The sequence below is a fragment of the Phialemonium atrogriseum genome (assembly GCF_030411735.1).
Source record: "Phialemonium atrogriseum strain 8032-3 unplaced genomic scaffold QBC33scaffold_12, whole genome shotgun sequence".
Classification (NCBI taxonomy): Eukaryota; Fungi; Ascomycota; class Sordariomycetes; order Cephalothecales; family Cephalothecaceae; genus Phialemonium; species Phialemonium atrogriseum.
In genome coordinates this window covers 95734-120726 of record NW_026848149.1, presented here as the reverse complement: position 1 = coordinate 120726, position 24993 = coordinate 95734, and the positions used below count along the sequence as shown (strand labels likewise).

At 55.2% G+C, this 24993-nt stretch overlaps 10 protein-coding genes across 10 annotated transcripts; 5 read left to right on the top strand and 5 right to left on the bottom strand.

Annotated features, from left to right (window-relative positions):
- Positions 1-660: 660 nt before the first annotated feature.
- Positions 661-3110, bottom strand: QBC33DRAFT_65123 (HPC2-domain-containing protein). Its single transcript, XM_060432954.1, has 2 exons — positions 1179-3110; positions 661-1103 (listed from the first exon to the last, which is right to left on the bottom strand). The coding sequence occupies exons 1-2, from the start codon at positions 2906-2908 to the stop codon at positions 797-799; spliced, it is 2037 nt and encodes a 678-aa protein (XP_060283517.1). The 5' UTR covers positions 2909-3110; the 3' UTR covers positions 661-796.
- A 1547-nt stretch (positions 3111-4657) lies between these two features.
- On the top strand, positions 4658-6560 carry QBC33DRAFT_537944 (RPAP1-like protein). Its single transcript, XM_060427836.1, has one exon. It carries the CDS (start codon positions 4800-4802, stop codon positions 6150-6152), a length of 1353 nt encoding a protein of 450 aa, XP_060283516.1. The 5' UTR covers positions 4658-4799; the 3' UTR covers positions 6153-6560.
- QBC33DRAFT_491553 (nuclear condensin complex subunit Smc4) lies at positions 6455-11501 on the bottom strand. The gene is made up of 3 exons (XM_060425473.1): positions 10324-11501; positions 6959-10252; positions 6455-6878 (listed from the first exon to the last, which is right to left on the bottom strand). Exons 1-3 carry the CDS (start codon positions 11191-11193, stop codon positions 6654-6656), a joined length of 4389 nt encoding a protein of 1462 aa, XP_060283515.1. The 5' UTR covers positions 11194-11501; the 3' UTR covers positions 6455-6653.
- A 27-nt stretch (positions 11502-11528) lies between these two features.
- On the top strand, positions 11529-12684 carry QBC33DRAFT_65077 (nuclear pore complex assembly-domain-containing protein). Its single transcript, XM_060432953.1, has 3 exons — positions 11529-11766; positions 11833-12071; positions 12127-12684. Exons 1-3 carry the CDS (start codon positions 11613-11615, stop codon positions 12640-12642), a joined length of 909 nt encoding a protein of 302 aa, XP_060283514.1. The 5' UTR covers positions 11529-11612; the 3' UTR covers positions 12643-12684.
- Positions 12685-13193: 509 nt separating this feature from the next.
- Positions 13194-14322, top strand: QBC33DRAFT_65073 (uncharacterized protein). Its single transcript, XM_060432952.1, has one exon. The coding sequence runs from the start codon at positions 13388-13390 to the stop codon at positions 14243-14245; it is 858 nt and encodes a 285-aa protein (XP_060283513.1). The 5' UTR covers positions 13194-13387; the 3' UTR covers positions 14246-14322.
- A 730-nt stretch (positions 14323-15052) lies between these two features.
- On the bottom strand, positions 15053-15529 carry QBC33DRAFT_558790 (uncharacterized protein; the record flags this gene model as incomplete). Its single annotated transcript, XM_060429910.1, has 2 exons — positions 15053-15369; positions 15430-15529. 2 exons carry the CDS (start codon positions 15527-15529, stop codon positions 15053-15055), a joined length of 417 nt encoding a protein of 138 aa, XP_060283512.1.
- Positions 15530-16920: 1391 nt separating this feature from the next.
- QBC33DRAFT_64904 (cytochrome P450) lies at positions 16921-19535 on the bottom strand. The gene is made up of 5 exons (XM_060432951.1): positions 18960-19535; positions 18386-18867; positions 18140-18284; positions 17293-18077; positions 16921-17161 (listed from the first exon to the last, which is right to left on the bottom strand). Exons 1-5 carry the CDS (start codon positions 19197-19199, stop codon positions 16996-16998), a joined length of 1818 nt encoding a protein of 605 aa, XP_060283511.1. The 5' UTR covers positions 19200-19535; the 3' UTR covers positions 16921-16995.
- Positions 19536-20897: 1362 nt separating this feature from the next.
- QBC33DRAFT_64815 (uncharacterized protein) lies at positions 20898-21775 on the top strand. Its single transcript, XM_060432950.1, has 3 exons — positions 20898-21405; positions 21485-21543; positions 21618-21775. Exons 1-3 carry the CDS (start codon positions 21093-21095, stop codon positions 21654-21656), a joined length of 411 nt encoding a protein of 136 aa, XP_060283510.1. The 5' UTR covers positions 20898-21092; the 3' UTR covers positions 21657-21775.
- A 24-nt stretch (positions 21776-21799) lies between these two features.
- QBC33DRAFT_537929 (mitochondrial putative hexaprenyl pyrophosphate synthase) lies at positions 21800-23799 on the bottom strand. The gene is made up of 2 exons (XM_060427835.1): positions 22417-23799; positions 21800-22359 (listed from the first exon to the last, which is right to left on the bottom strand). The coding sequence occupies exons 1-2, from the start codon at positions 23614-23616 to the stop codon at positions 22198-22200; spliced, it is 1362 nt and encodes a 453-aa protein (XP_060283509.1). The 5' UTR covers positions 23617-23799; the 3' UTR covers positions 21800-22197.
- A 309-nt stretch (positions 23800-24108) lies between these two features.
- On the top strand, positions 24109-24967 carry QBC33DRAFT_586403 (endoplasmic reticulum-based factor for assembly of V-ATPase-domain-containing protein; the record flags this gene model as incomplete). The annotated part of the gene is made up of 2 exons (XM_060431472.1): positions 24109-24354; positions 24410-24967. 2 exons carry the CDS (start codon positions 24109-24111, stop codon positions 24965-24967), a joined length of 804 nt encoding a protein of 267 aa, XP_060283508.1.
- Positions 24968-24993: the final 26 nt, after the last annotated feature.

The window sequence follows — 24993 nt, the reverse complement described above, 5'->3', positions numbered from 1 at the left end:
GATTAAATAGAGCACATGTTGGAGGACTAGGTAGATTCAAGAACCGGGCAAAGCTCCTGAGCTTACAAGAATGCCGTACCCCCATCCTCATGGATTGGCACTGTTGGCAAACTAAGTATAAGCTTCCAACCTTGATATACCAAATCGAGGGCGCGCTGCAGGGATACATTGGGAAGCAACAAGGGCACAGTAAAGTCAAAATCACCTTAGCTTTGTATGGGATATTGGGTGTGGGCCCGGGGAGGAGGCGAGGTGGAACGCGTCAACACTTCTTTCACTAAGCAGCCGCGAAGACCTTCATGGATGAGCAATTGTTCTTTCCGATGTCTTCTACCACTTAATCCTAAGTATACAGGAACGCCTGGCGAGCTTGTCTCAGTGCTTCTGCCAAGCAAAAAGGGCCATATCCCAAGGCATACAGGCCTCAGTGAACTTAAGAGCCCGTTTCTCTGTTTCGAATCCGTCTTGAGTGGTATCTGGTATCACAACACCTTTGGCCATCAAGAAAATAGCAAACTGCCTTAGCGCCTCCTTATCCGTCCAACCAACCGTCACCGTGACGGCCCACCGGTGTTCTAAGTGAGTGCCCCTAAAATCAACACCAAACTCCGCTATGCGTGCCGCCAGAATTGCAGAGCCAAAAGCAAAGTACAGGGTAGTTGAACGCCGCTAAGCCCAGCGTCTGGGAAGAACCCGTGAGACATTACCAGGGGCGTTACTATGCCCAGACAGAAAGGAAATCGCTAGGGTTAAGTAGTGGCGAGAGGATGATTCGGCAATAGATGGACGGCGCCGATTAGCCAGCGACCCCGGCGGCATTGCTCTGATCAGCACTGGCACCGACCTGAAGCAAGGGGTGTGTCCCGGAACCAGCGCCAGACTTGGAGGCTGCTTGCGCGAGCTTCTCCCGTTCGGCTTTCTCGCGATCTCGCTGCTCCTTCTCGAGCTTTGTGATACGGGGCTTGCGAGCGACGGCGCCTCCGCGGGATCCCGGACCACCACCGCGGCCGCGACCCGTACCCTCGCCTCGAGCTGTGGCGCCACCTCTCGCACCTCCACGACTTCCGCGTCCGCCCCGGCCACGTTTTGGCGGAGCCTCGCTGCTGCAGTAGAGTTAGTATGCGGCGGGTTCCCGAGGCAAAACAAAAAGGAAACAGGTAAGAGGGAAATAGACATACCCAGCGACAGGTTTCTCGACCTCCGGGATGAGTGGTCCGCTGTAGACGAAAAAGCCGTCTCGGCTGGCAGCCGCCTGCTGCTCCCACAAGAGCTCGGAATCGTCAACGAAATCGTCGGCCTTGTCGTACTCATCTTCCTTGAAGTTGCGCTTCTTCCGCGCCGGCTTCGCAGGGGCACCGTCGGGCCCACTGGTCCCACCTGCGCCGTTGCCCATGCCACCCATCTCTGCGTTGCTGCCTTCTCCATCGGACTGCAGGTCGACTGACATCTCGTCGCCTGATTCTCGCCCGCTGCCGTTCTTTTCGAGGGCCGCGCTCGCCGCCGCGATGCGCGCCTTGCGCTCGCGGTGTGCGGCAAGCCGGGGATGAAGAGCATCCCAACCGTACCGTTCCTCGGCCATCCGCATGAAGTTGACATACTTGTTGGTCTCGCCGTTGAGCGGGATATGGAGTACAATGCTTGGTGCCTGAAGTTCCTCGCCGGGATTGGCCTTGCCGAAATCCAGGATAGACCGGCCTGAGCCCGCGGAAACGGCAGGAAGGGTGTCCTTGGGCCCGCTGCTGTTGGGCGAAGATGATGCCGTGCTTGATTTCTGGTGTTTCTCCCGGTCCTGCTGGGCGACAGCGGCGACTTTCCTGCTCTGGGCCGGAGCTGGCGCAGCATTTGCCGCCAAGGTAACCGCAGAAGGTATGGAGGTCATGGAGGTGAAGGTGTTCTTCGGGGGCTCCGGCTTGGTTTGGGCTGACGCAGGCGGAGGTGGAGGCGGACGCTTGATATCGGTGGTGGGAGGTTTGGCAGGGGCTTGGGTGTTGCTCCGACTAGGATGAGGCGGAGACGGCGGCAGCGACGTCGACTCATGGAAGCGAGATGGGCTAGCCGCACTATTGCTGTACGACTGGTGAGACGGCCTAGGAGACATGGTGTTGGTAGAAGGGGGGTCAACGAGGCTGGCGATCGACGGCGATGCACTCGCCCGGTTGACCACTTGGGAGGGTGCACGAGGTGATCCCAGCACGCCCGTGCCATAAGGGTCGCGAGCAACCATGGTTTCGCGAACAGGATCGTAATTACCTCTGACGGGGTCGAATATCTGCCTGGTGGTGGTGGTGACAGGCGCTGGAGGCTGTGGTCGGGGGGCGGGCTCGTCATTAAGAATGCTCATCATGGACTTGGGAGGAGCTTCACGCTTGGGTGGGTTCTGGGCTGCAGGGGGCTCATCCAGCGCCATCCTCATAGACGTCAACTCAGTGATTCTGGGCTGGCGGCTTTGAACCGGACCAGTACGTGAATCAGAGTCGATCTGCATAGGTTCCTCTGCATTTTCGGCAGCAATTGCTGCAGCCTTTCGCTTCCTTTGAATGGGAGGTGCGTTGGGATCCCGTGGCTTCCTCGGGCGGCGCTGTTTGGGTTCAGTGTTTGTCGAGCTGGTATCAGTTGCTGCTTTGGGTTTGACAGTGCTGCCCGGCTTCCGGCCAGGCTTTTTGCGGGGAAGGCCAGCTGCAGTCAATTGAACTCCGGGAGGTGCAGGGGGTCGTTGCTGGCTGGTTACCCCAAATCGGTTGGCGGAGCCGGGATCAACGACAATTTCATCCATCTCAATATTGGCGCGGCCCTGGCTGAGTAGTCTTGTTGGAGATCCGGGCTCCGACAGGGCCGACGGGGGCGACGACAGCGATGTTGGCGATGAGCTGTAGTTGCGCATCTCCGTGTCTCTTCCTTCTGCCGCCATGACCGGTCTTTGTGTGCCAGAAATGGTTACAAAAAGGATGGGAAAACTTCCAGAAATAGCTGGTTATGTTCTTTCAGTTGTCTGTCATTTCAATTTCCAGATAACCTCGTCAATTGGCTAATTTGTGAACAGCCGTTCCTAACCCAAGTCGTGGTGGCCAAGGATGTGTCTGTAAGCCGGCCAGAAATTTGAGGTAACGTGACCGTGGCGGAGGCGCGGTGGTGGTGGTCGGGGCTTGGCGGAACTCTCCAGTTGCGAATATCCTCAATCAAAAAGCTGCCTGACGGCGACAAGATTTAAAGAATTGAAGAAAGAAAAGAGGGGCGAGTATTGCAGAGAGCCGCAATCAGGTAGATGTAGGCGATCAAGTGGGACAAGTTGCACCAAATGATGGCAATTCAGAGATGCAGTCGATGGAGGTAGAGGGCGAAATGGATAAATCGAGACTCAACACTACAACTTTTGGTGGTTGTTGGGTGGTGAAAAGAGAGGAGAGAAAGGGAGAAATTTTGGAAAGGGCGGAGGGCGGGGAGCTGGAAAAGAGAGAGACTACGGGGTGCGGATGGCTACAAAATGTTTTGGCAATGGGCAAGGGAAAAACGGGGCCGTGACCACCTGGATAGAGTCAACGGCTTTTTTTTGTTATTAAAACCCGAATCAGCAGTGCTAGGCTAGCAAGGGGGGGTGAGTGAAGACGAAGGGAAGAGAGGGAAAGGAAATGGGAACAAGCTTCATGGGTGACCAGCACTGACACCACAGCCCAAACCTGTGGCCTGTGGCCGGTGACCTGTGCGGGCGATGGGATGTGGATGGGCAGCCGAAGATGGGGAATGCAGCATCAAGATCCAGATTGGAACCTGGGCATGACATCCTGGAGCTGGCCGGAGCTAGAGACCACGTACTGCGTAGACGCAGGGCTGCAGGAGCCGAGCTTTGGATGGGGAACCAAACACAAGGCAAGTAATAAAAGAAGAGAACAGCACACGGATGCAAGAGAACCAGAAATGGAACATGTAAATTCGGCACTACTGCATGGTAGTCAGCAAAGGTACAGTACGGGCCCAACTGGCTTATACGGTACCTATACCTGGCACCTGCGTGACATCGAAAGGGAAGCCGCCCTGTGGAACCGGCCCAGAGCTTAAACGCGCTCAAAATGGATTAGCGCCCCACTGCCGAACATCAGGGGCAGCGACACCACATGAAGTAGGTAGGTACCTACGTACCTCATGCAGCGATTTAATCAGATCACCCAGATCCAGTGGATGCTGACTGTACATCAGTACCATGTACACATAGCTTGGTATGTACCGTCGGGTGTTGCCTCAAGAATCTGAACCTTACCACAGTAGCTTGCGTTTCATTAAAACCAGAAGAACCTATGCTTGGCCGGCTTGAAAATTAGGATACACCTGTTCACTAACAAAAGCCGAGACTGCACATCTACTACTGTGGTATATACAGACAAAACAGAGCAAGGAAGGATAGTCAGTCAGTCAATTCTAACCTCGACAAACCCAATCAGACAGAAGCCCAACCTGATTGACGGCATACCAATCCATAATCTGTACCTACGTATGTAGGTTATCCATGCTGGTGTCATTCATTAAAAAGGGGGCGAGCAAATGAAGTTGGGAAGATTGATCCGAGGCTTTTCCGTGGAGACCCACCTCCCGAGCGAGCGATCGGCGCTTGTCATGCAGAGAAGAAGGGTGGCTTGCTTGATATTACGTAGCTAAACCCGACCGAGGGGTTGAGACTGGGGTTTTGCAGGCTGGCAGGATCCTCCACCAAAAATAAAGTGCTGAAAACGACTGTCCCTGCGCTCCGAGGCTCACACAACTTCAACTCCGACCCGACGTCTTTACGCACCCTTTATTCCGAGCGGAAGATGGATCCCACTCAACTCGTCCTCGATGTCAAAGAAAAGGCTGTCGACAACGTCAAGCCGCCAACATTCCCTGCTCCCAGCTCTGGCACGACGGGCTTCCCGGCCCACAAGAAACGGGCGAGAGTATCTGCCTTCAAACAACAGAGGCAACAGAAGCAGTCTACAGCCGAGGCAACACCCACATACTCAAGCCATGACAGGCAACCATTAGGATCCTCATCGTCAGCCGCACCAAGCGAAGAAAATGCAAGACCGACCGACCAGTCGCAGTCAGGCCTCGCCGCAGAAGATAAGAGGAGAATAGACCGAGAAAACCAGACACGGCTAGAGACAATGTCTCAAGCTGAGATTGAAGAAGCCCAGAAGGAGCTGTTGAAGGAGCTAGATCCGTCGATACTGCAAATGCTCTTAAAGCGCGCCAACATAAGCGAGCCAAGAGATTCGTCTCCGTTCGACAATCCTCGTGCCCCAAACACACCTCAGCCCCCCACGGTCACGGTAGAAGACACCTCAGCGGCAAAACAGGCACGACTTGATAATACTGAGAACGGGCAGATTCCATCTATAGAATCACAAAAGATAGAAGCACCCGGTAAACTCACCAAGAAGGTCACCTTTGACGAAGATGCCGCGCCTCCAGCACCACCAGGCGATCTCTTCCCGCTGTCGACACAACCGTCTCAAGCGGCCAATAAGCCAGCAGACGTGCCATCGGCGAGGACAACGCACTTCCCCTCAGCGCCCCCCGTTCCGGACCTCAACCCGTCCGACCCAGACTTCCTCGCGAACCTACACTCCAAATTCTTCCCCAACCTCCCAGCCGACCCCTCCAAGCTAGCGTGGATGGCCCCGATCCCGACCACCGACTCCCCGGCCGACCGCGACTCCCCCTACCACCCTTCACAGTCCTCCCTCCCCGTCTCGGCCCTCCGCTTCGACTTCCGCGGCTCCCTCCTCCCGCCCCGCCTCAGTCGCTCCATTCCGGCCTCCATGGGCCTGCACCACCACGGCGAGGCCCCCGAGGCGGCCGGCTACACCGTCCCCGAGCTCGCCCGCCTCGCCCGCAGCGCCGTCCCCGCCCAGCGCTGCGTCGCCTTCCAGACCCTCGGCCGCATCCTCTTCCGCCTTGGCGACGGCGAGTGGGGCGCCGGCGAGGGCGGCCGCGTCGGCGACGAGGACGACCTCGCCTTCGCCATCTGGAGGCTCTTCCGCCAGGGCCGCGTGCTCGAGACCCTTGAGGAGGCCGCCGCCGTCGAGGAGGGCGCCGGGCACAGGGGCGCCAGGGTGTATGCCATCGAGGCGCTGTGGCTGTTCGAGAAGGGCGGCTGGAAGGAGAAGTGGAGGGGTTTGTGAGGAGGCTATGGGCGATGGCGAGGAGAACGCCGGGTACATTAGATACTGTTTCTCGCCGGGAATGCTGTGGATGCTGGGAATGTGGTTGTATTCTAGATCGCACTTCTCGAGGTAACCCAGGTTCAGCGACGAGCATCGGTGCGTATGTGCTTCGATGGTAAGTTGAGGCGGCTGGCCATGGCCCAAGCGGATGGAAAATCGCTATGTCAGACATATCCCATGGCTGCAGCGCGACATCCGGGGTCGACCTTCACTGGTGCGGTAGAACAAATCTAGAAACGGAGAAAGTAAAGTCGATAATATCACGAGGCATATATGTTCCGATTCATTCATTACTACAAGTTGGTTACCTCCTGAACCTTGCCTGGCTAGGAAATCACAGTCATGATAGGGAATCCCCGAAGCCAAAACGACCCTCATCCTATCCCATCCTCATCCAAAAAAAAAAAAAAAAAAAAACCAGGAGACATGAAAGGGTGGAGGAAAACAGTCTCAGACTCCTCATCTCAAGGGCAGCTGGGCAACCTGGCCGCCTTGCTGCTGCTGCTGCTGGCCCCTCCGAGAAATGTAATCCTTGTTATCGATGGTGACGCTCTTGGTCATGTGGTTGACCTTGTACACGCCGACCAACCGCGCCGCCAACTCGAACATGTTGTTGCGCAGGGAGATGACGATGAACTGCGCGTTCTTGGTCCGCTCCTTGATATAGCTGGCCACAATCGAGACCTGTTTTCAAGCGCGTCCCGTTAGTTTGATCCGTCCTCCGGTAGCACGGGGTAGCACGCAGGGCATGGTATATAACTCACATTTCTGAAGTCCAACGCGGCGTCGATCTCATCCATGACGTACAGCGGCGTCGGCTTGTAGTGATGCAGGGCAAACACTAGCGCCAGCGAGCTGAGCGTCTTCTCGCCGCCCGACAGGTTGCCAATGTTCTTCCAGCTCTTCTTGGGCGGCATGACGCTGAACAGGATGCCCTCGCTGAAGGGGTCCAGCGAGTCGACCAGCTCGAGCTCGGCGTTGCCGCCCATGGTGATCATCTGGTACATCTCCTTCAGCCGCAGCGAGATGATGCTGAAGCCTTCCATGAATCCTTCGAGCCGCAGCCGGCGCAGGTCGTCGCACCGCTTCTTGGCCGCGTCGCGCTGCGCTACCGTGGTGGCGAGGTCCGACGACCGAGCCGCATGCTCCTCTACGCGGCGGCGGTACTCGGCCAAGACGCCGAGGTCGACGTTGACGTTCTGTGTCTTCTCCTCGAGCGCCGCAATCTCGCCCTTGAGCGCCTCCTTGCTCATGTCGGCAAGCTCGTCCTTGGTGTATCGAGGCAGCTCCAGCGGGCTGGATCGGCCCGGCCCCCTGATAGTCTCGTCGGCCTCGGTGCTTGTGTCGGCCTCCGCTTCGGCTTGGAGCTGGGCTTCCGGATCAGCCTCTCCCTCGGCCTCGCTCTTTGAAGGCTTGCTGCCCTGCTCAAGGTCCTCGATGTTCTGGAGGACCAGTTTCGAAAGCTTGTCCTCCCAGTATCGCAACCGTTTCTGATTTTCGGAGAAGACTTTCTGATTCTCCTCGAGCTTGTTCCGCATCTCAATTTCGACGGCACGGGTTGCATTGAGCTCTGCCGTCTTCTCGTCCAGCTCCGCTTTCAGTTCCGAAAGCTCCTCCTTCTTGACAGCCAAGGCCTCGCGGGCCTCCTCGACCCTTGTCTCGTAGGACTCGGCAGTGTCGCCTTGGTTTTGGATCTCCTCCTCAAGCTTGTCCATATCACGAATGGCGCCCTCAAGCTCCTTGGTAGCCTTCGCATAGTCCTTCTCGAGCTTGATCTTCTGCTTCTCGGTCTTGGCTTTCTTGACCTCGGCATTGGACATCTCCTCGCTCTGGGACGAGATCTCCTCCTTCAGTGAGTCGACCTTGGCTCTCTGGGCACGAAGCTTTTCACCACCAACTTCCATGATCTTGTCCTGCAACACTTTGATCTCTTCTTCCACGCTTGAAGTCTCCCCATGAAGCTTGTCGACCTCCTTGCCCAGCTTTGCGATCTCCTTTTGTAGAACAGCAACCCTGTTGTCATCCGACTGTGACGGCTGATGCTCCTTGCCGAGCTCCTTGATGCGGCGTTGGGCATCTGCCAGGTTCTTGGCAGCACTTTCTATCTCGAGGTTGATCTTCTGCATCTTGGTCTCGAGTTCGGGAATCTGGTCCTTGAGATCGCGGAGGCGAGATTCAAGTTCGCGCTGACGGTCTTGGAACTCTTGGAACTTCTGTTCAAGGGCATCACGGTCAACCTCAAGCCTGGACACCTGCTCCTTGGTAGTGTCGGCAACCAGTTTGGACGACATCAGCCCTCTCTTAACCGTGGAGCCACCGCCAGACATGGTGCCGGACTTGTCGATCAACTCGCCGTCAAGCGTGACAACTCGCCATCTCCTGGCACCATAGGCAATGCGGTTGGCCTGTGCCAGGTCCCTGGCCACAATGGTGTCCTGGAGTGCATGATAGAATGCAGGATGGAATCTTTCATCCTTGGCTTGGACAAGATCGAAGAGGCGCGGCGCGTTCTCCGGAGTCTGGATGGGAGACATATCGCGAACCCGCAGCTTGTCAAGGCAGATGAAGTTACCCCGACCGAGGTTTGTCTTTCGCAGGTACTCGATGCATTGCTGGCCTGCTTCGACGGTATCTGTGACAAAGTTGTCAAGGGCTCCACAGGCAGTGGAGATGGCAACGTCGTATTTCTGGTCGATCGCTCCGAGATTCCCAAGCCTGCCGTGGAAGCCATCGATACGGCCAGACTCCTTCATCCGCATAAGAGCAGTGAGGACATTTCCCCGTGTCTGGGTCGCTGACAGACTAGATCGGGCCTCGTCAGCCTTCTGCCTGGCATTGGAGAGTTGCGATCGGAGTTTTGGCTCGTCCTGCGCAATCTTTTGCAGCTCGGCGCCAACTTCCTTGGCTGCTCTCTCGAGTCTTGCCTTCTCGGCTTGACATCCCTTGAGTTCCTCCAACTTCGCGTCACGGCCCTCCTCTATGGCAGCGATCTTGGCCTGCAGCTCTTCAAGAGCCACGGCGCCGGAATTTGCCTTCTCTTGCAGGATTGTCAGCTCGCTCTCTGCAACGGCTATGGCTGACTGCTTCTGGTTGATCTTCTCCTTCCAGGGCTCGAGAGACTTCTGCTTTGCCGCAATCTTGTCGGAGAATGTCTGGGTTTTCCCCTTGAGGCCGTCCCGGATCCTGGTTAGCTCAGCCTCCTCCACCTTGACCTGCTCTTCAAGCGCGGCAATTTCCTGGGCTCGAGACTCGACCTCCTCGGTACATTGCTCGACCGTCTGGTCCGCCTCTGCAGCCGAGTTCTCAGCATTGGCGATTGTCTTCTCGAGCTTCTTCCGCTTGTCGTTGAGGAATTTCCGTTTCTCTTCGAACTTGACGCGCTCTTGGTCAAACTTGGCCATCTCCTTAATCAAGCCCTGCGTCTCCTTGTGCTGTGCCTCCAGATCCTTGTTGCCTTTGGAGTATGCCTTCTCGAGTTTCTTGATGATCTGCTCACTGCCGTTGTGGTTTTCCAGCTCTGTTTCAAGCTGTGCCTGCATCTGCTCGATCACCTCCTTGGTGACAGCAAGGTTATCGTCGCACTCGGCAATATACAGCTGGTACAGAGCAGCCTGCTTCATAGCTAGCTCGTTCTCGTCCCGCACGTAGGCGAGGGCTTTGTTCTTCTTGTCCTCGAGGCTATTCCTCTCCTTCTCAACGTGTTGGACCCGGCCGCTCTTCTCCAGGCAGACTTCGTTAAAGGTGTCAACCTCGGCAGCTGATTCTTCAATCGGCGCCTTGTATTTTGAGGTACCGATGATGTCCTCGAGATACTCAAGGAGCCCATCCTCGTGCTCGTTTCCTGCTTTGGCCTTCATTTGAGCGATCGATTCAACCTCGCCCTGCAAGATCAAGAATCGCTTGTGATCCAGATCGACGCCACGATCCCGCAGAAGTGTGGTGACCGTGGTGAAGTTGGAATTTTTGCCATTGATGAAGTACTGGCTGGAGTTGTTCTTGAAGGCCTTCCGCGAAATGACGAGGTCGGAGTCGGGAATAACTTCGTGTCCACCGCCAGGCTGTCCAGGTATTAGAAGTATTCATATATGAGACGAGCCGAGCCGAGCAGGCAGAAGCTGGTGCAACTCACGAGGTCCATTACTTCCTGGAAATGCACGGCGACTTCACAATACTCCAGGTCTGGATATTGCGCAGAGTTGTGAATAAGGGCCGAGATCTTGCCTTGCCGCATCTTGCTCGCACGGAAGCCGAAGACGAACAAAAGAGAGTCGATGACGTTGGACTTCCCCGAACCGTTGGGCCCGACAACAGACGAGAAAGACGAATGGAATGGTCCGACTTCTTGCCTTCCCGCATAACTCTTGAAGTTGGTCAGGATGAGGTAGGTGATGACGATGCGCGGCATCGGTCCCCTGTCCTCGACCATCGGTATAGTCGTGGTACGCGACTTCAAGACAATGTCCATGGGCTTTTCGAGGATTGTGTCCATCGCCCTGATCGGCTTGACTGCCGCTAGGAGTGTCTCATCTATCGGCCGCCGCTGCTCGTTGATCGTTGAAGATGTAATATCAGCCAATGGAGTGCTCTGCAGGAGTTCTGAAGGCTCTGGCGACGCCGAAGGCTTCGGGGTGGGAAGAGAAGCCTCGAGCTCTGGCGTTGCCATCTTTGCTGCTCTTGGAGCCACGCTCTTGCGCTTCCGTGGCGATGCCTTCTTCAAGGGTTCGTCTTGGTCCACAATCGATGTCTGGTCGGGATCGAAGATCTCGCTAGCTGCAGTGGGAGCAATGCTCTTCTTCGCACGACCCCCTCTTTTGGGGGTTGCTGGGACCTCCATGGTCTTGCGCCTACTCTGCCGGCGCGGGCTGCTCGGTGCAACAGGGTTGAAGTCATCCTCGCTATCGTCGGCTAACTTCTGGGTCGTGTCGGCGATATCATCATCGGAGTCGATGACGGCGGTCCTCCTTGCCGCTGCGCGGCGGGACGGTCGCGTCGAGGACATGGCAGTTGTATGGTGCGCAATGGGAAGACAAGAGTGAGAAACGACGAAAATGGGGTTTGAGAATCAAGAACAGTAGAATGGCGGCTTGCAATTCTAGGCCGTTGATCTTGAGAGAACTGGTTGCTTCGCGATACCCCACTGTTGACTTTTGGAAGTTTGTAAACAAAGCCAAGCCACAATTTGAGCCACAGGGGTTTTGGCGCGTCGCGTCATCAAGCACACCTGGTAGGTACATGTACATTCGGGTGTGCAGTACCTAGTTTAACGATACATCCTATTTTATTCCATATGGTATCGCAATATTCACCAAACGAGTGCTCACTTCAATACGCTCCCACCCAAGCATTGAAGCTCCTTCAGCATCGCGAACAGCGTCCCTACCACCTAGGTTCAAATACCAACTGATCACATTCCCTAACATGCTCGACTACAACCGTCTCCATGCTGTTTTCCCGTCCGATGGAGCGGTGCCTTATGACCAAAGAGGCATTCAAGAAATCGAGACGCTCCGAAAAACCTTGGATGGAGTCCTGTTCATAGACCGTGTATTGAAAGCCCTGGGTATTGGCGAAGGTAAGGAAGAAGATTTGCTTGTCTATTTAAGGTCTCGTTGAGGTTGCTAATCATCCGAATGTTCAGCCAAGGCTTACCCTCCCAAGGGCGAAAACGGTCTCCGCAGCCTTCATCAGCAAGTGTGCGACAGCAAGGCCTCGGCGCATCATAAACTCTCCGTCTTCTATTACTTCTTGCTCGATTATGATGGCGTCCGCGGCTCCAGGTCACAAGTTTCCGAGGACTTTGCTATCAAATCCGGCCTGCCCAAGAAGTACCAGATCCTCATGAGGGGTCTTTGGCATATGGACCGGAAAGAGTTCAAGGTTTGGGCTATTTTCGGTAGTATGAAGTTCCTCGGCCACTAACAGGGACGTCTAGTTTGCACTGGAGCACCTCGCACATCCTTCACTCCCCCCTGAGTTTGCCGATGAGATTGTCATAATCCTCGTCCGCCATGCGAAGGCCAATGATTACAGCCTCCCCTTGGCATATTACCACACCACCCAGCCGGTCTTCAAGAAGTCGGAGGCCCTGGACCTCCTGTTCGGTGCGTTAGCGAGAACAAGCGTTACGGAGGCTCTTTACTTCTCTCGTACACATGCGGAATCGACTCGCCGGCTTCTATTCGAGAAGCTGATCCTCTCCGTGGTCGATGACCGGACAGCAGGCAGCGCAAGGAACAGGGAACTTGTCAGCCTACCACTGGACGGTGCTGAGGAAGCCTGGTTCAACGAATACCTGACCAGCGGCGAAGGGAACAAGCTCAAACTGGCTGCGACGACAGTCGAGACAAGACGGATCATCACGGGCCGACACCGTGGCCAGATCCGCGCCAGGGGGTTAGACGACAGCACCGCGACCGCAAGGCCAGCACGGTCGAGGCCCAGCCGTTAAGCTTCCAGTCTTGGAATTTCTAAAGTGGTCGGAGTAATTTTCTTTGGTTTTTCCAGGCATAGCGAAGGCGTTGGGATTCGGCCATTACAACGATTCAGAGAATCTACCAGGGCCGGGATGTTGACTGGCTACATGAGGAAGCCACCTGTAGCAGCCACATAGTGTCATGACAAGTTTACACCAAAGACAGACCCCTGCGATCTCTTCTTCCGTTGCAAAAATTCTCCTCCCAGTAACTAACCCGACGTCACCGATGCAGATTGGCTTCTCCCAGTGAATATAGTCTCGTACGGTTGCAAGATGGATCTCCCCTGGATTATCCGCTTCCCTACAAGACCATGTTCTTTGATCAACCATCTCTATCTGCCCCTGCACCAGACATCTCCTTCATCCTCTTTTACCATCAGAAACAGCCTGTCTCTTTCGACTAGGTACATCAAATGCTGCTGTCAAAGGATGCCAGGTCTGTCAGTATGACCAGTCGATTATGTCCGCCTCTTCGGCCTTTGAGCACAAGAGACAAAGACGGCAACAGAAAATGGCCTTGTAATTTGGGACCATTGGCCTACTCCTGACGCAGTATATAGATTCCCCCCATCTACTGTCTCTCTCGGAAACTCGGACTTTCCCAGCATCACTCCGACCTTGTCCAGCCTAGTACACCTCTACATCATCCAGGATCTCTAGATATCCGCCCTCGCTCTCGCCTTCAAAACAACTCCACGTTCACAGATCAACGACAGCAATGTCTTCTGCCTCCGAGCCCTGCGCTTGCAGTCTAGACGGCCCCTTCAAAGTCGCCTTCATCATCGCCACGATAGGCCTGGGCCTTGTGTCTCTGGGTATGCTCGGCTGCGTGGCTATCCTGAAGAACCAATGCCATGTCTACGCCGACAAGTACTACGCCTCCCGCCGCCTGTACGATTTTGCCGTCCACCGCGAACACTGTCAAGCGAGCGAAGTCATGCGGTTGAAGCGCGAGCTGCAGTGGCTGGTCGGGGACTGGCCTCCAGCGGGGACCGGGCTGCCTCCCCTCGAGCCTATCGAGGTTGGCGAGGAGCCCTTCGCCATCGCCGACGACGATACCAGCAAGTCGGATCCGGACGAGGACAATTTCATGCCCAAGGATAACGCCGTCGCCGAGAATGCCCCGACCCCTGATCCGGCCGCAGACGCGAGAGAGTGGCCACTCCGCCCTTCCATGCCACCGAGTCCGCGTGGCCCACATGACAGCTTCCTCCCACCGTACCGGACCCTGATGTATGAACTTAACTTGGCCCTAGCCGACGAGAGCGACGGGGCGATGGGTGATGACGAGAGCGACGCGGTTAATTCCCAAGCTGGTGGAGAGGAAACCGAGGATGACGAAGATTGGAGCCCCCGGACGCCAGAATCGGAGAGGTCCTCTGGGCCCCCAATCCAAGCTCCCGGGCCACTCCCGGGTCGCAAGGCGTCAAGGCCAGGTTTGGAGACGGGGGATGCCGAGGGCCCAAAGGCGAAAAAAGACGATGATGTTGTCTCGGCGGCGTCTGCCGTGGCCTCTTCTTGTGATGCATCGAGATCGGAAGCTGCGCTATGGAGTATGAGATCTAGCAGCATCTAGAGGTGATTTCCTCACGCGGGCGAAGGAGGGCTGCTTGGACAGTGTTACCAGCTTCCCCAAGTAGCAACAGAATAGATATTTATTATTCACAGCCAACCCCCCTCCCCTGCCCTGCCTACATGTAGACTGTCCTTTAGTTTTTCGTTTATAGACTTACCATCTTCTCTGACCATTGGCAAACTGAGCTAGGAAAAAGCGAAATGGCATGGCTTCTATGGAGGCAGGAACTCTTTCAAGGGCGGACGTTGGAACATGCCCGATTCGCATTTCGAGGTGATGTGCCTCCAGTGCCGCGACGGCTTCACTCGAGCACCTAAGGGTGGGATTGTATTCTGCCACACACAGCCTTGCCATGTAAAACTGAAACCGGCAGCATGATGCATAGTTTAGCCGACTCATATCACAACATTGGCAACAATGTTTTGTTGGGGGTAACCAGGATTGCCGGTGGGCTCGTCATATCAAGAACTAGACGAGGATTAGACACTCATTTGCCACTGCGATCATCGACCTTGTCCTGAATTATCCTGCCACTCTGCCTCCATCTCTCCACCACACCCATCTTAGAGACCGCAAATGCTCTGTAGCATCCCTGCTTTGTAGTGTTGAGCTGATTAGGTCAGTCAACTGACCGTGAGAGAGGGTACAGGAGATAAAAACTAACCATCCTTGGGAGTAGGAAAGACTTCTGCAGCGCCTGGTGAGGAACGAGGGGATTTAGCAAACTCTCCAAGTAGAGGGGAAAAGGGAAAGGAGGTTTTGGGCATTAACCTTGCTACCTAATATTTAGGCGCGGGTAGACGTGCGCTATACCCAGACAACGGCAACCAAGAGCAGCACAAGGATGGTAACGACAAGGATAGTAACGACAGGGATGGCAACGAGAAGGATGGCGAGACCTGTGGAGATGCTGCCACACCGAATGCTGGGCTGGAAGAAGTAACAAGCATTGTTGCCCCGGCGCACATAGTTGGCCTGGTCAGCGTGGTAAGAGGTCCGGGTATGCTTCTTCGGGATCTGCGGCACCGTATTGTCCCGAGGAGCAGGCTCCTGCTCTGGGTCGACTTTTTTTGGAGGTGGCATGGTGGATGCAGATGAATCTTCAAGCAGAAACAATGACAGCTCTGTGTAATTTTTACGTTAGCTTTCCCTTACAGATTCCATCTTGTCTTTAGTTTGCTTACCAGTTGGATCGTTCAAGGAGTCGGCGGGAGTATCTCCAGAGGCGGATGGAGAAACGGGAATGGGGGAACAGTTGCCTTTAGAGGATTGTCTGGCAGCCATGATGAAATTTTCTTTTCAAGTCTTTGTGCTTGTCAAGTTTGGCGTTGTTTTTGTTTAATCGCGTAGAGCACCGCAGGCTACGCAGTAGTTGTGGATAATGCGGATAGTGGAAGGCGCGAGGTATGGGACCAGCAGCCCAGAGAGTAGGTCCGGTGAGCTTGGTGACCAGAGTCACCTTTTCCCACAAAGACCATTGGCTGAGAGTTGTAGTCCAAGGTGCTGGCTGAGGCCCTACTTGTCTTCACTAACTTTCATAAAACAGCATATGCGATGAGCCATGTCTGGCGTAGGCCGGGGAAAACAGGGCCTGGGAAGCGAGGGAAGTGAATTTTGTTCTTTGCCACAAAGCTAGCTATAGGTGAATGAGATAGACAAGTGAATATAGAACATTGCTATCTTTGACAAGACTCGAAGGTTTGATTTGCCGCGTTTTGGTCGCGTGCTGACGCGACACACTCGCGATATCACGTGCCATCAGGTAGGAAGGACGGAAGGTAGGTTACCTTAGGGAGGTAGGTACCTACCTACCAAGAACCAGTTCCTTCATGTAAGGAACCTAATGTATTCTGCCTTTGACCCAGCAAAATGCAACCAGTATCGTGATACATAGGTATTCCAGCTAATTCGTGCCCTAATACTGTCACCGCGTTTTGTGTACCTGGTAGCTGGAAGGCGTCTGTACGCCGGGCATCTGCCATGGACCAGACGAGGGTTGAACACTCACCTCCCCCTATAAAAGCACGTTTACGGTACATAGCTATCACATACGACCATACCCACTGGAAAACTCGGGATCCCGTCCGCTCTCCCATAGATAAGCCAGTGAGGGCCAGACTAGTAGTTGGGTCGGTGACGACCAGCGAATCCCTGGTGTTGTATGTTTTTTTTTCTCTTTTTTTTTTTTTTTTTTTTTTTTTTTTTTTTTGATATATCTCTGTCCCTTTCTCTCTTCATTATGTACCTTCCCTCCGAACATTTTTGCCCCTTTCCATCTCTATGTGGTGATCTAGTCCCCCTGTATTCGGCTTTAGTATGGGGGCCTTGCTAAACCCTACCGGAAGCGCCCGCCTGCATGCCTTGTTCGGCATGTTGAATACTCTACATGTAGAAGGCTTAAGAATTATGTTAGTGGTGGTGCAATTAAGTTCATCTCGACCTACCGTTTCTACATTTAAGCGTCCAAGAAGCTTCCAGACTCCATTCCCCTGGGCATGCAAAGTCGGGAACTGTGGCCTGACCTACCGCTGTCTACCTTGCTCCCACGACGCCTCCCATGAGCAGCCATTGGTACAAGATTCAACGGTCATAAGCACGTAGATAGAGAGAAACTGCAGATATACATTACTCGAGCAATACACATTACTCGAGCAATACTAAAACATCACAACACACAGACAAACAAGGTATTTCCCAACTTTCCAAGACCATAAACGCCCCAAGCCACATTCCACAAAAGAGTATCAGACTCACACCCTCCTCCTCCTGACCCTAAGAGTCTCGCGCATGGGTGGAGCCATACTGCCGGCAAACCACTTGTTCGCCGGACGGCGTGTGATGGGCTCGATCTCGTAGTGAAGGGCGATATGAGCTAGGGTCAGCTTCAGCTGGTTGGCGGCGAAGAAGCGGCCAGGGCTACAAGTGGGCGACGTGTTAGCCTTTCAAAAAGAAAAAGAAAAAAAGAAGAAAAAAAGGAAGAGTCCCGGGGAAGCAGACACCCCGGCCCCTGATGCGTGGGTGGAGGGATGGTCGACACGACCACTCACCATGCATTAGGTCCATGGCTGAAGGCCAGGAATGTCGGGCTGGTCGATACCAGAGCTTGGGGTTGCCGTGGTCCCCGGCCCCTTGCCCCACTCCCGATCGTGTCGTGCCCGCCGCTATCCTCGTTGTCGCTCCCGGTCGCACGAGCCCTTTCACCCATCCCACTGTCGCTGTCGTGGTGGTTGGTCCTTCGTTCAATGGCCCCAGGTACGAAGCGGAAAGCATTGTATATCTCTGCTTCCCAAAACAGCTCCTCGTCGCGGTGGACACTGTACGCCTGGATGCCGACCTTAGTCCCCTGGGGGATGTGTGAGCCGCAGGGGAGTGTGACGCCACCAGGGGCGGTTACCATCTTCATGATGCCGCGAGCGACGAACCCATTTAGCCTCATACTCTCGCGCAGAGTCGAGTCTACGTGGACCATCCGGGCAAGGGCAGCTTTGCCCCATGACGAAGTGGATTTTGTGAGGCCGCTGTTCGACGGAAGGGCGGGTTCCATCGAGTTCCCCGGGGTAGTAACCACTGATGTCGACTCGGCATCCGTGACCGACATTGCTTGGGGGTTTAAACCCGACTCTGCAAGGACTTCATCTCGCATGGTGTTGAGATACTCCGCACAGTTTGGGGAAGAGGCGATGTCGAAAAGGGTGTTTGTGATGCTTATGACGGAGGACTGGATTGCCGCAAAGCAAAGACATGCGAGACGGCGAGCGATAACAGTGGCTGTAAGTTCTAGAGGATCCCAATGCGCAAGAGCATGGCCAATTGCCCATTGGATATAGTCATTCTAAGCCAGCGTTAGCCCCAAGAGAAGAGATTGAGCGAGCACAGCAAGCAATTATGACTAACATGTTCCTCTCCATCAAACCTCGGCAACTGCTCCTTGCCGAGCTGTTCGAGTTGTTCTAGGCGCTGGCTGATGCTAGGCAGTACGAATTTGGCCAGTGTGAGGTATTGGGCGTGATCATACGCGGTAAGTATTGGAGCCAGCAATCTGTTTTTGCGCGTCTTGTTAACCTCGTGGAAGGAGGCGGGTAGTACAACAAAGGGAGAAGGACGCAAATGGTAACAGGATCGATGGAAAGTGTAGCTCACGTCTTGAGAAACCCAGGGATGATGTTCAATGCTGCGGCTGACAATACAACATTCTTGTCAAACATGCGTGCGCTGTGGAGAAACTCCTTGTTGCGGGAAAGCGGTAATCCGACGAAGACTCTTGTGGAGAGTCGTGAGATGACATCGAGCATGGTATCGTATACCTCGACTTCCCTCCAGTTCTCCGTGTCGGTGCCCCAGTTCTCCTCCAGACACGACTGCAGTTCATCCACGATGTCACCCGAGAAGCTACTCAGCTTGTGCGTAAGTTCTCGCTTGATGACTTCAGGATGAACGGGCTCCCGAACAATGTTTGGATGGAGGAAGGTGTGGTCAGCCTCGAGGAACTGGCGGTTGACCTCAGTCTGGTTCAGGAGGCTATCCGGCTGTTCTACAAGCCATCGAACCTGAGACAACGGAAGGACGACTTCGGGCCCTGTAAGGAGGTGGGGGAGTACATATACTTGACCATGCTTGGAGTACTAGATAATCGTCAGTGTTGCTGCGACGGGGCCACCATGTCCCGAACCAATAACTGCTATATCGATATCAGAAACATTGCGCATGTACTCGCCTCGTTGTACCCCTCATCCAGTAGGGTCTTCATATGGAACAGGCTGGTCAAGTTTGCCCTGAGACGGCCGAGTCTACCACCATTGGCAGGGACGCCTGCCCACGGAAGAGATGCCGGAAGTGCCGCATCCGACGTCCAGCGGTAAATGAGGTTGACGGTGATGATTGCCGGTATGACGGCGAAAGAGACACACAATAAGCCGAGCAGTGCCGCTGGGGCATTCTCTCGTAAGATGGTCATTGTGCTGTCCTGAATCGGTGTACGCTCAACAACGCTGCTGGGAGGCGTCTCCCTAAAAACACCAAGGCTCAAGGGAGTGGTCAGAGTCAAGGTACATTCAAGACCAAGGAGACTCCTGTAATAGTTCTCGGGTCACGCCTAGGTAGGCGGGCGGGGTCGGACAACTGGTAGCAGGCTCTTATGGCGAGGGCTTTGGGCCACGTTTGACTGGCTACCTTCGAAGGTGGTCGAAATGGGTGACAGGTTTTGCATATCAGATTTGATGGCGGCGAAGCGGGCAACAAAGAGGAGTACACCAAGTCTCAGACAAACTGGCAAAGGGGAATTGAGAGCCACTTGCTCTTTCTCCTGGCAAAGGTTTGGACCTCGCCTACAATGAGGATGCCAGACAACGATGTAGCCGAAATCCGTACCCAGAGGAGAGCAAATGGTTAGGAAGTATTGATGTTTGCTAGGCTTCCGAGATCCAGCCTACACCCTTGCCTGCCAATGGGAAGCAGGGTGAGTGGTTATGGTGTGTGGATGTTGGACACCACCAACATAGACAACGACAACGGTAGCTTACGGCCTGGTGTATGAGGGCTTGGTAAGCGGCGAACTATTGATCGTGACAAACAGCAGTCTCTAGCGAGCAGGAAGTCCATCCGTTGGATGTCAAGCCTCGAGATGTAATCAGGGGCTTCTCGTGTGATTAAATTCGCGTGGGACAGATGTCGTTGGTACGTAGGTAGAGTGCATATGGGAGCAGGTCCAGGCCACAAACAAAGAGAAGACGACACTCATGTCCAAGGCTGAGAACCGAGGGCGATGGATGTCTCGGTCGTAGTCCTTTTCTGGCAACCGTTGCAGGTCTGGACCACAGTCTAGCGTTGGCGCTGGCGTTGGGAGGCACATCGTGGAGCAGATGTCGTTGAATTTCCTTCAGGCGAGGTACCTACTAGTATTCGTAGGATCCATCATATTTGCTTCTTCCACGCCAGTCACCAAGGCATGGCCTCCATGGTATGGATCAAAGGGGTCTAGCCTCGCCAATCGGCACCCAGTCCGCAGAATCGCAGCAATAATTAATCAACAATCGGGGACATTGCATCCATTGCATCCATTGCATCATGCCGCATTCGTGTTGGCCCGGAAGCGCTCCTCGGGGATTACAGCGTAGTATCCGTAGGGCAGGTGTAACCAACCTCCCACGCAAGGGCCATATCCAGCGGATCCAGCGGCCAGCTAACAACCCCCCGAAGTCACCCTCCCTTGCTTCTTTTGGCCGCATCTCAGCTACTATGGTCCCGAAAGCCCCAACCAACTTAGCCATGCACCCTCCTCTCGATCGTGGTGGTTGGGGAAATCTCGCGTATTGCTTATTGCCTCATTACGTTTGGTCACAACTCACAACTCACAATCACAAACATGCCGGGGCACACATCCCGGCCCAAGCCATCACCCAAGTTGCCGCATGGCAGCAGCACGCTAGCATCCCAGCACTTATCTGGGGAATGAATTGACGTATCTGCGTACTGCGTTTCTGCCCAAACTCGTAGCAAACACGGGATATCGGCGTGTCGTGCTGAGGCGTGAACCTCTAGCTCGTGCTCGGATATCGAAGGTCGACGTGTAAGCCGGGGGAGAGATGATGACCTGATGACCTCTCGGCTCGACTTGCCCTTGACAACCTGAACTTGCTTCTTTCGATAACATGTATTTAATAGTACATACCCACACCTCAGCCGCTCAAGACCCCATAACGTCCGTAGTCAGTTGCCCGGTAGAGCCTCGAATTAGTACTTGAAGCCGGACCTATATCCCACTCTGTCACAACCTACCTACCGAAGGATTGCCCAACCGCCCGACTCGGCTTGCTTCGTTTTGCAATATCCAACCCCATCGCCAGCCACCATGCTCACCATTCGCAGCTTCCTCGCCCTCCCCCTCCTCCCCCTCCTCGCTCTCCTCCTCCCCCTCGTGTCCGCCGACCCCGTCCCGGGCCTGCTGCCCAAGATCCCCATCCTGGACGCCCTGCTCGCCCTCGGCGCCAGCCCGCCGCCGCCCATCCTGCGGACCACGCACCCGTCGCCGCAGTGCGCCGCCATCAACCAGGGCCAGCTGATGTGCTGCCGCGCCACCGTCGCGGGTGACATCCAGCTGGTCGTCTGGCTCGCCGAGCTGTACGGCTACAACCTGAACCCCAACGACATCAACGGCCTGAACTGTGAGTTTTCTGGGCATTTGTTTCGCTTGGCGAAGGACCCATGGTTGACAAGGGGGTGTGCGTGTGTGTGCCCTTCTAGGTGATACCAATATTGACACCTGCCCGGGCGTCAAGGTTTGCTGCCAGGTCACCGGATTGGTAAGTGTCTTGAAGTTCTTGATGAACTGACCACCACATCGAAGTACATTTGCTGATTGTTCACTTTTCATCAGACCCCGCTGCTGGCACTGTGGTGTCACGACTATCCGTAAGACCGGATACCAGGTCGCTTGGGGAAAGTCGAAGAGCTACGGCATGGGGATGGCCCAAGAGAGTTCCAAAGAGATATAATGTCCATTGATGATGGCATGACCTCCCTCCTAGTCACTGTAGTGAGCTAATGAGAAAGATGAGGAACCATGACTGTAGGAATCGGTATATCCAGGTAGAAGAATTTATAGGGGATGAACCCCCCGAGATCACAATGTCAGTTCCCGTAGAAACGATACGATGGGGCACCTCGTAGTAGTGAGCTGGAATGCCTGTCTATTGCTTGACTTGACCACCCCCTCTTGCGCCGCCGAAAATGCGATTCAAAACCCAAATGCGAGCTCTTCTGTTTTGGTACACGGGGCCATCTCCCTAAAGTGTCTAGATCACCAGTACTTACACATTGGTTCTCACGATATTCCCATATCTATCCGCAATCGTACATCAGTCTCTCTCTTATTCTCTTCCGGATTTTGACAGCACCCCGGCTTGAGCCAGGTGCAGGTGGGCGCACCGCTAGATGGAATCACCGACGTCCCTCATTCACTTCTGTCGTTTGAGGGTCTTGACTGCCATCTCGATCAGCCCGTCCTTAGCCTCGCTATCCGGGAACGGACTAATTGCTGCAATGGCCTTCTCGGCATAGTCCTCTGCGAGAGCCCGCGTCTGCGCAATTCCATCGCTCTGCATGACTAGAGCGCGTGCCTACAGTAAAATGTTAGCAATTATCTCCCCGGTCAGGGGGAGAGGATTCAAACTCACCCTCTCCACGTCGCCCTCCCTCTCAAACTTCCTCCCCACCAGCGCCCCCAGCTCGGGCATCGTCTTCCACGCGAAAAGCAGCGGCGCTGTCGCCAGCCCCAGCTCCAGGTCCGCGCCCGCCGGCTTGCCCAGCTCCCTCCCGCTCCTCGTGTAGTCGAGCATGTCGTCGACGAGCTGGAACGCCAGCCCAAGGTTCTTCCCGTACGCGTACGCCGCCTCGACGCTCGGGGCGTCGGCGCCCCCGAGCAGGGCGGCGGCGCGGCAGCTCTTGCTGATGAGCGACGCCGTCTTGAGGTACGTCTTCTGGAGGTAGTACGTGAGGGCGTCCTCGCTCCAGACCGGGTTGGCCTCGTCGCGGGCCGTGTTCTTGAGCTGCATGAACTCGCCCTCGACTAGGTTGGCGATCACGGTCGCCAGCAGCTCGATGACTTCGGCGTTGCGCAGCCGCGCCAGCGCCACCGACGCCCGCCCAAGCAGGAAGTCGCCCGCCAGCACCGCCATCTTGTTGCCGAACTCGAGGTTGGCCGACGGCGCCCCCCGCCGCGAGACGCTGTGGTCGATCACATCGTCGTGCAGCAGCGACGCCGTATGGATCAGCTCGGTGATCTCGGCTAGGCGCCGCTGCGTTGGGAGGATGTCGGGCTCGGTGGTGGATTCGAGGTCGGGTTTGGTCGTCGACGACGAAGACGAGGGGTTGAAGTCTGAGAGGATCGAGAGGGGAGATAACGACGTGTCGATGCCGGCAGAGGCTTGGAGGGTCGACTGTTGCCGCTGGGGCCCCTTTGGGCAGAGCGACGTTGCCCGGGACATGAGCAGCACGATCAGCGGCCTGACATGCTTGCCTTCAGCCTGTGTGTAGTATTTCGCTGCCCGGTCCAGGGAGGGGTGGCCCGATCCTAGCAGCTTCCTGATATTGCCGGTCAGGAACTTCATCTCCTTCGCCACGATCCTGAGGGGGTCGACGGGCATGTCGCCCTTTGTTGCCCGTGTGATTGCATTGGAGACGATGTTCCCTGCCACCGAGACGGCTGCCGCCCAGGCCGAGGACTTCCTGCGCGTGGTATGATATAGCGCCCTCGACTGCCGTATCCGGACATTCGGTGTAGCAACTCTTTGGCACTCCAAGCACGCTGACGCCTGCAAGGATCGGGTGATGGTACGAGGGGCGCGAAGCATCGAAGCTCCCGCTCGGGGCTGCATTTCCTCGAAGCCTCCTCGAGGAGAGCCAATTAAGCTAGGGTTGAGAATATACGGTGCTCTCTGGCATCTGGATATCAAACAAAGGCTGGATTTGTCGTGCGCCGTTCAATGCTCGGTGCTGACAGTCCATACAAGGTTCGATTCCTAAATCTTCCTTTCGCGTATTCGCTCGCATGAGAATTTTTGGACCGAGCTTACTGAGCTAGGTACCTACCTAGGTACCTAGGTACCTATGCAGCACAGGGGAGGCAGGCAAAGTGGGGGCCACACAGTGCACGGTCCACACATGCTGCAATCATATGAGCTTACCTATGTGGATCCAGGCATCGCGAATCATGCAGTATTAGGACTTGCTTGTCATAGGGCTTGTATTGCTACTCATAACGGTCTTTCATGACTTCACATACCTGTCAAGGTCTGTCGAGAACCTCTAAGGGTACTCTAACCTGACAATGCTTCAAATTTAACTCCCTAACAATGGTATTACTCACGATGACACCCTCCATTGTGGAGGGGCTAAAGAAGCGAAACCCAACCTTGGACGATATCGCAAAGGAGACACTTCCAGATGGAGAGCCCAGCCTTGAGAACCCAGTCGTTGGGAACCCAATCTCCCATGGCCAGATTATCGATCTCTGGACGAGCCTCAGATGCCACAGCCAGCAGAACTACAGATTGGAAACCCTCCTTCGCGGTGCCAAAGTCTACGTGCCTCCCCCGCCACCAAAACCAGAGCCCGTAGGTGCCGCTGTCGTGGGAACCCTTTACCAGGAGATGCTAAATCACCTTACAGTCAGACGAATTCAAGGCGCTCATGGCACGCCTCCGCCGCGAGGAGGAGCAGCGGGCGTACGAACGCATGACCAATCCGGTGCCGCCCGCCGAGACCTTCTCCCACCTCTTCCCGAACGCTTCCATGGCCCGCGCATTTGCCGAAGTCAACCGGCCAAGCCGGGCGGCCGACATGGGTGACGACGACATCACATACAATGACGTGCAGCGGCAAGTGATTCTTATCATCAACTTCCTGGCGAGCATCGTCGGCGTAGCGGGCGCCCTGTGGGCTCTAGCTAGGTGGTGGAGCACACCGGCGAGGCTATTCCTTGCCATGGGCGGAGGCATTCTGGTTGGAATTATAGAGGTTGTTCTCTATTCGGGTTACATATGGCATCTCGGCGAGGCGAAGAAAAACGATGCAAAGTTGCGAGAGACTAAAGAAGTTGTACAGACTTGGGCTGTTGGTGGGGACGAGGATAAGGGCGGAGATGGCGACGAGACTATCATTTCAGATCGTCCAGACCTTCCCGAGGAGAGCAGTTTAAGGAGAAGGAAGCAGAAGGAAGCCGGGTGAAGAAAAGTAGACAGGCCGAGCGGCTT

Excerpts from the sequence above, each read along its gene's own strand:
- QBC33DRAFT_65077 (XM_060432953.1), top strand. The coding sequence starts at position 11,613 with ATGCTCGACTACAACCGTCTCCATGCTGTTTTCCCGTCCGATGGAGCG. Across the intron at positions 11,767-11,832 it reads AGCCCTGGGTATTGGCGAAG|CCAAGGCTTACCCTCCCAAG; the intron begins GTAAGGAAGAAG and ends CCGAATGTTCAG. Across the intron at positions 12,072-12,126 it reads TGGACCGGAAAGAGTTCAAG|TTTGCACTGGAGCACCTCGC; the intron begins GTTTGGGCTATT and ends AGGGACGTCTAG.
- QBC33DRAFT_491553 (XM_060425473.1), bottom strand. The coding sequence starts at position 11,193 with ATGTCCTCGACGCGACCGTCCCGCCGCGCAGCGGCAAGGAGGACCGCC. Across the intron at positions 10,253-10,323 it reads TCCAGGAAGTAATGGACCTC|CCTGGCGGTGGACACGAAGT; the intron begins GTGAGTTGCACC and ends ATACCTGGACAG. Across the intron at positions 6,879-6,958 it reads CCGCGTTGGACTTCAGAAAT|GTCTCGATTGTGGCCAGCTA; the intron begins GTGAGTTATATA and ends GCTTGAAAACAG.
- QBC33DRAFT_537929 (XM_060427835.1), bottom strand. The coding sequence starts at position 23,616 with ATGCAGCCCCGAGCGGGAGCTTCGATGCTTCGCGCCCCTCGTACCATC. Across the intron at positions 22,360-22,416 it reads GGGAGGGCGACGTGGAGAGG|GCACGCGCTCTAGTCATGCA; the intron begins GTGAGTTTGAAT and ends ATTTTACTGTAG.
- QBC33DRAFT_64904 (XM_060432951.1), bottom strand. The coding sequence starts at position 19,199 with ATGACCATCTTACGAGAGAATGCCCCAGCGGCACTGCTCGGCTTATTG. Across the intron at positions 18,285-18,385 it reads ATCCCTGGGTTTCTCAAGAC|ATTGCTGGCTCCAATACTTA; the intron begins GTGAGCTACACT and ends GCGCAAAAACAG. Across the intron at positions 17,162-17,292 it reads AGCCATGGACCTAATGCATG|CCCTGGCCGCTTCTTCGCCG; the intron begins GTGAGTGGTCGT and ends GCCCACTTGTAG.
- QBC33DRAFT_64815 (XM_060432950.1), top strand. The coding sequence starts at position 21,093 with ATGCTCACCATTCGCAGCTTCCTCGCCCTCCCCCTCCTCCCCCTCCTC. Across the intron at positions 21,406-21,484 it reads CGACATCAACGGCCTGAACT|GTGATACCAATATTGACACC; the intron begins GTGAGTTTTCTG and ends GTGCCCTTCTAG. Across the intron at positions 21,544-21,617 it reads GCTGCCAGGTCACCGGATTG|ACCCCGCTGCTGGCACTGTG; the intron begins GTAAGTGTCTTG and ends ACTTTTCATCAG.
- QBC33DRAFT_537944 (XM_060427836.1), top strand. The coding sequence starts at position 4,800 with ATGGATCCCACTCAACTCGTCCTCGATGTCAAAGAAAAGGCTGTCGAC.
- QBC33DRAFT_65073 (XM_060432952.1), top strand. The coding sequence starts at position 13,388 with ATGTCTTCTGCCTCCGAGCCCTGCGCTTGCAGTCTAGACGGCCCCTTC.
- QBC33DRAFT_65123 (XM_060432954.1), bottom strand. The coding sequence starts at position 2,908 with ATGGCGGCAGAAGGAAGAGACACGGAGATGCGCAACTACAGCTCATCG. Across the intron at positions 1,104-1,178 it reads GTCGAGAAACCTGTCGCTGG|CAGCGAGGCTCCGCCAAAAC; the intron begins GTATGTCTATTT and ends ACTCTACTGCAG.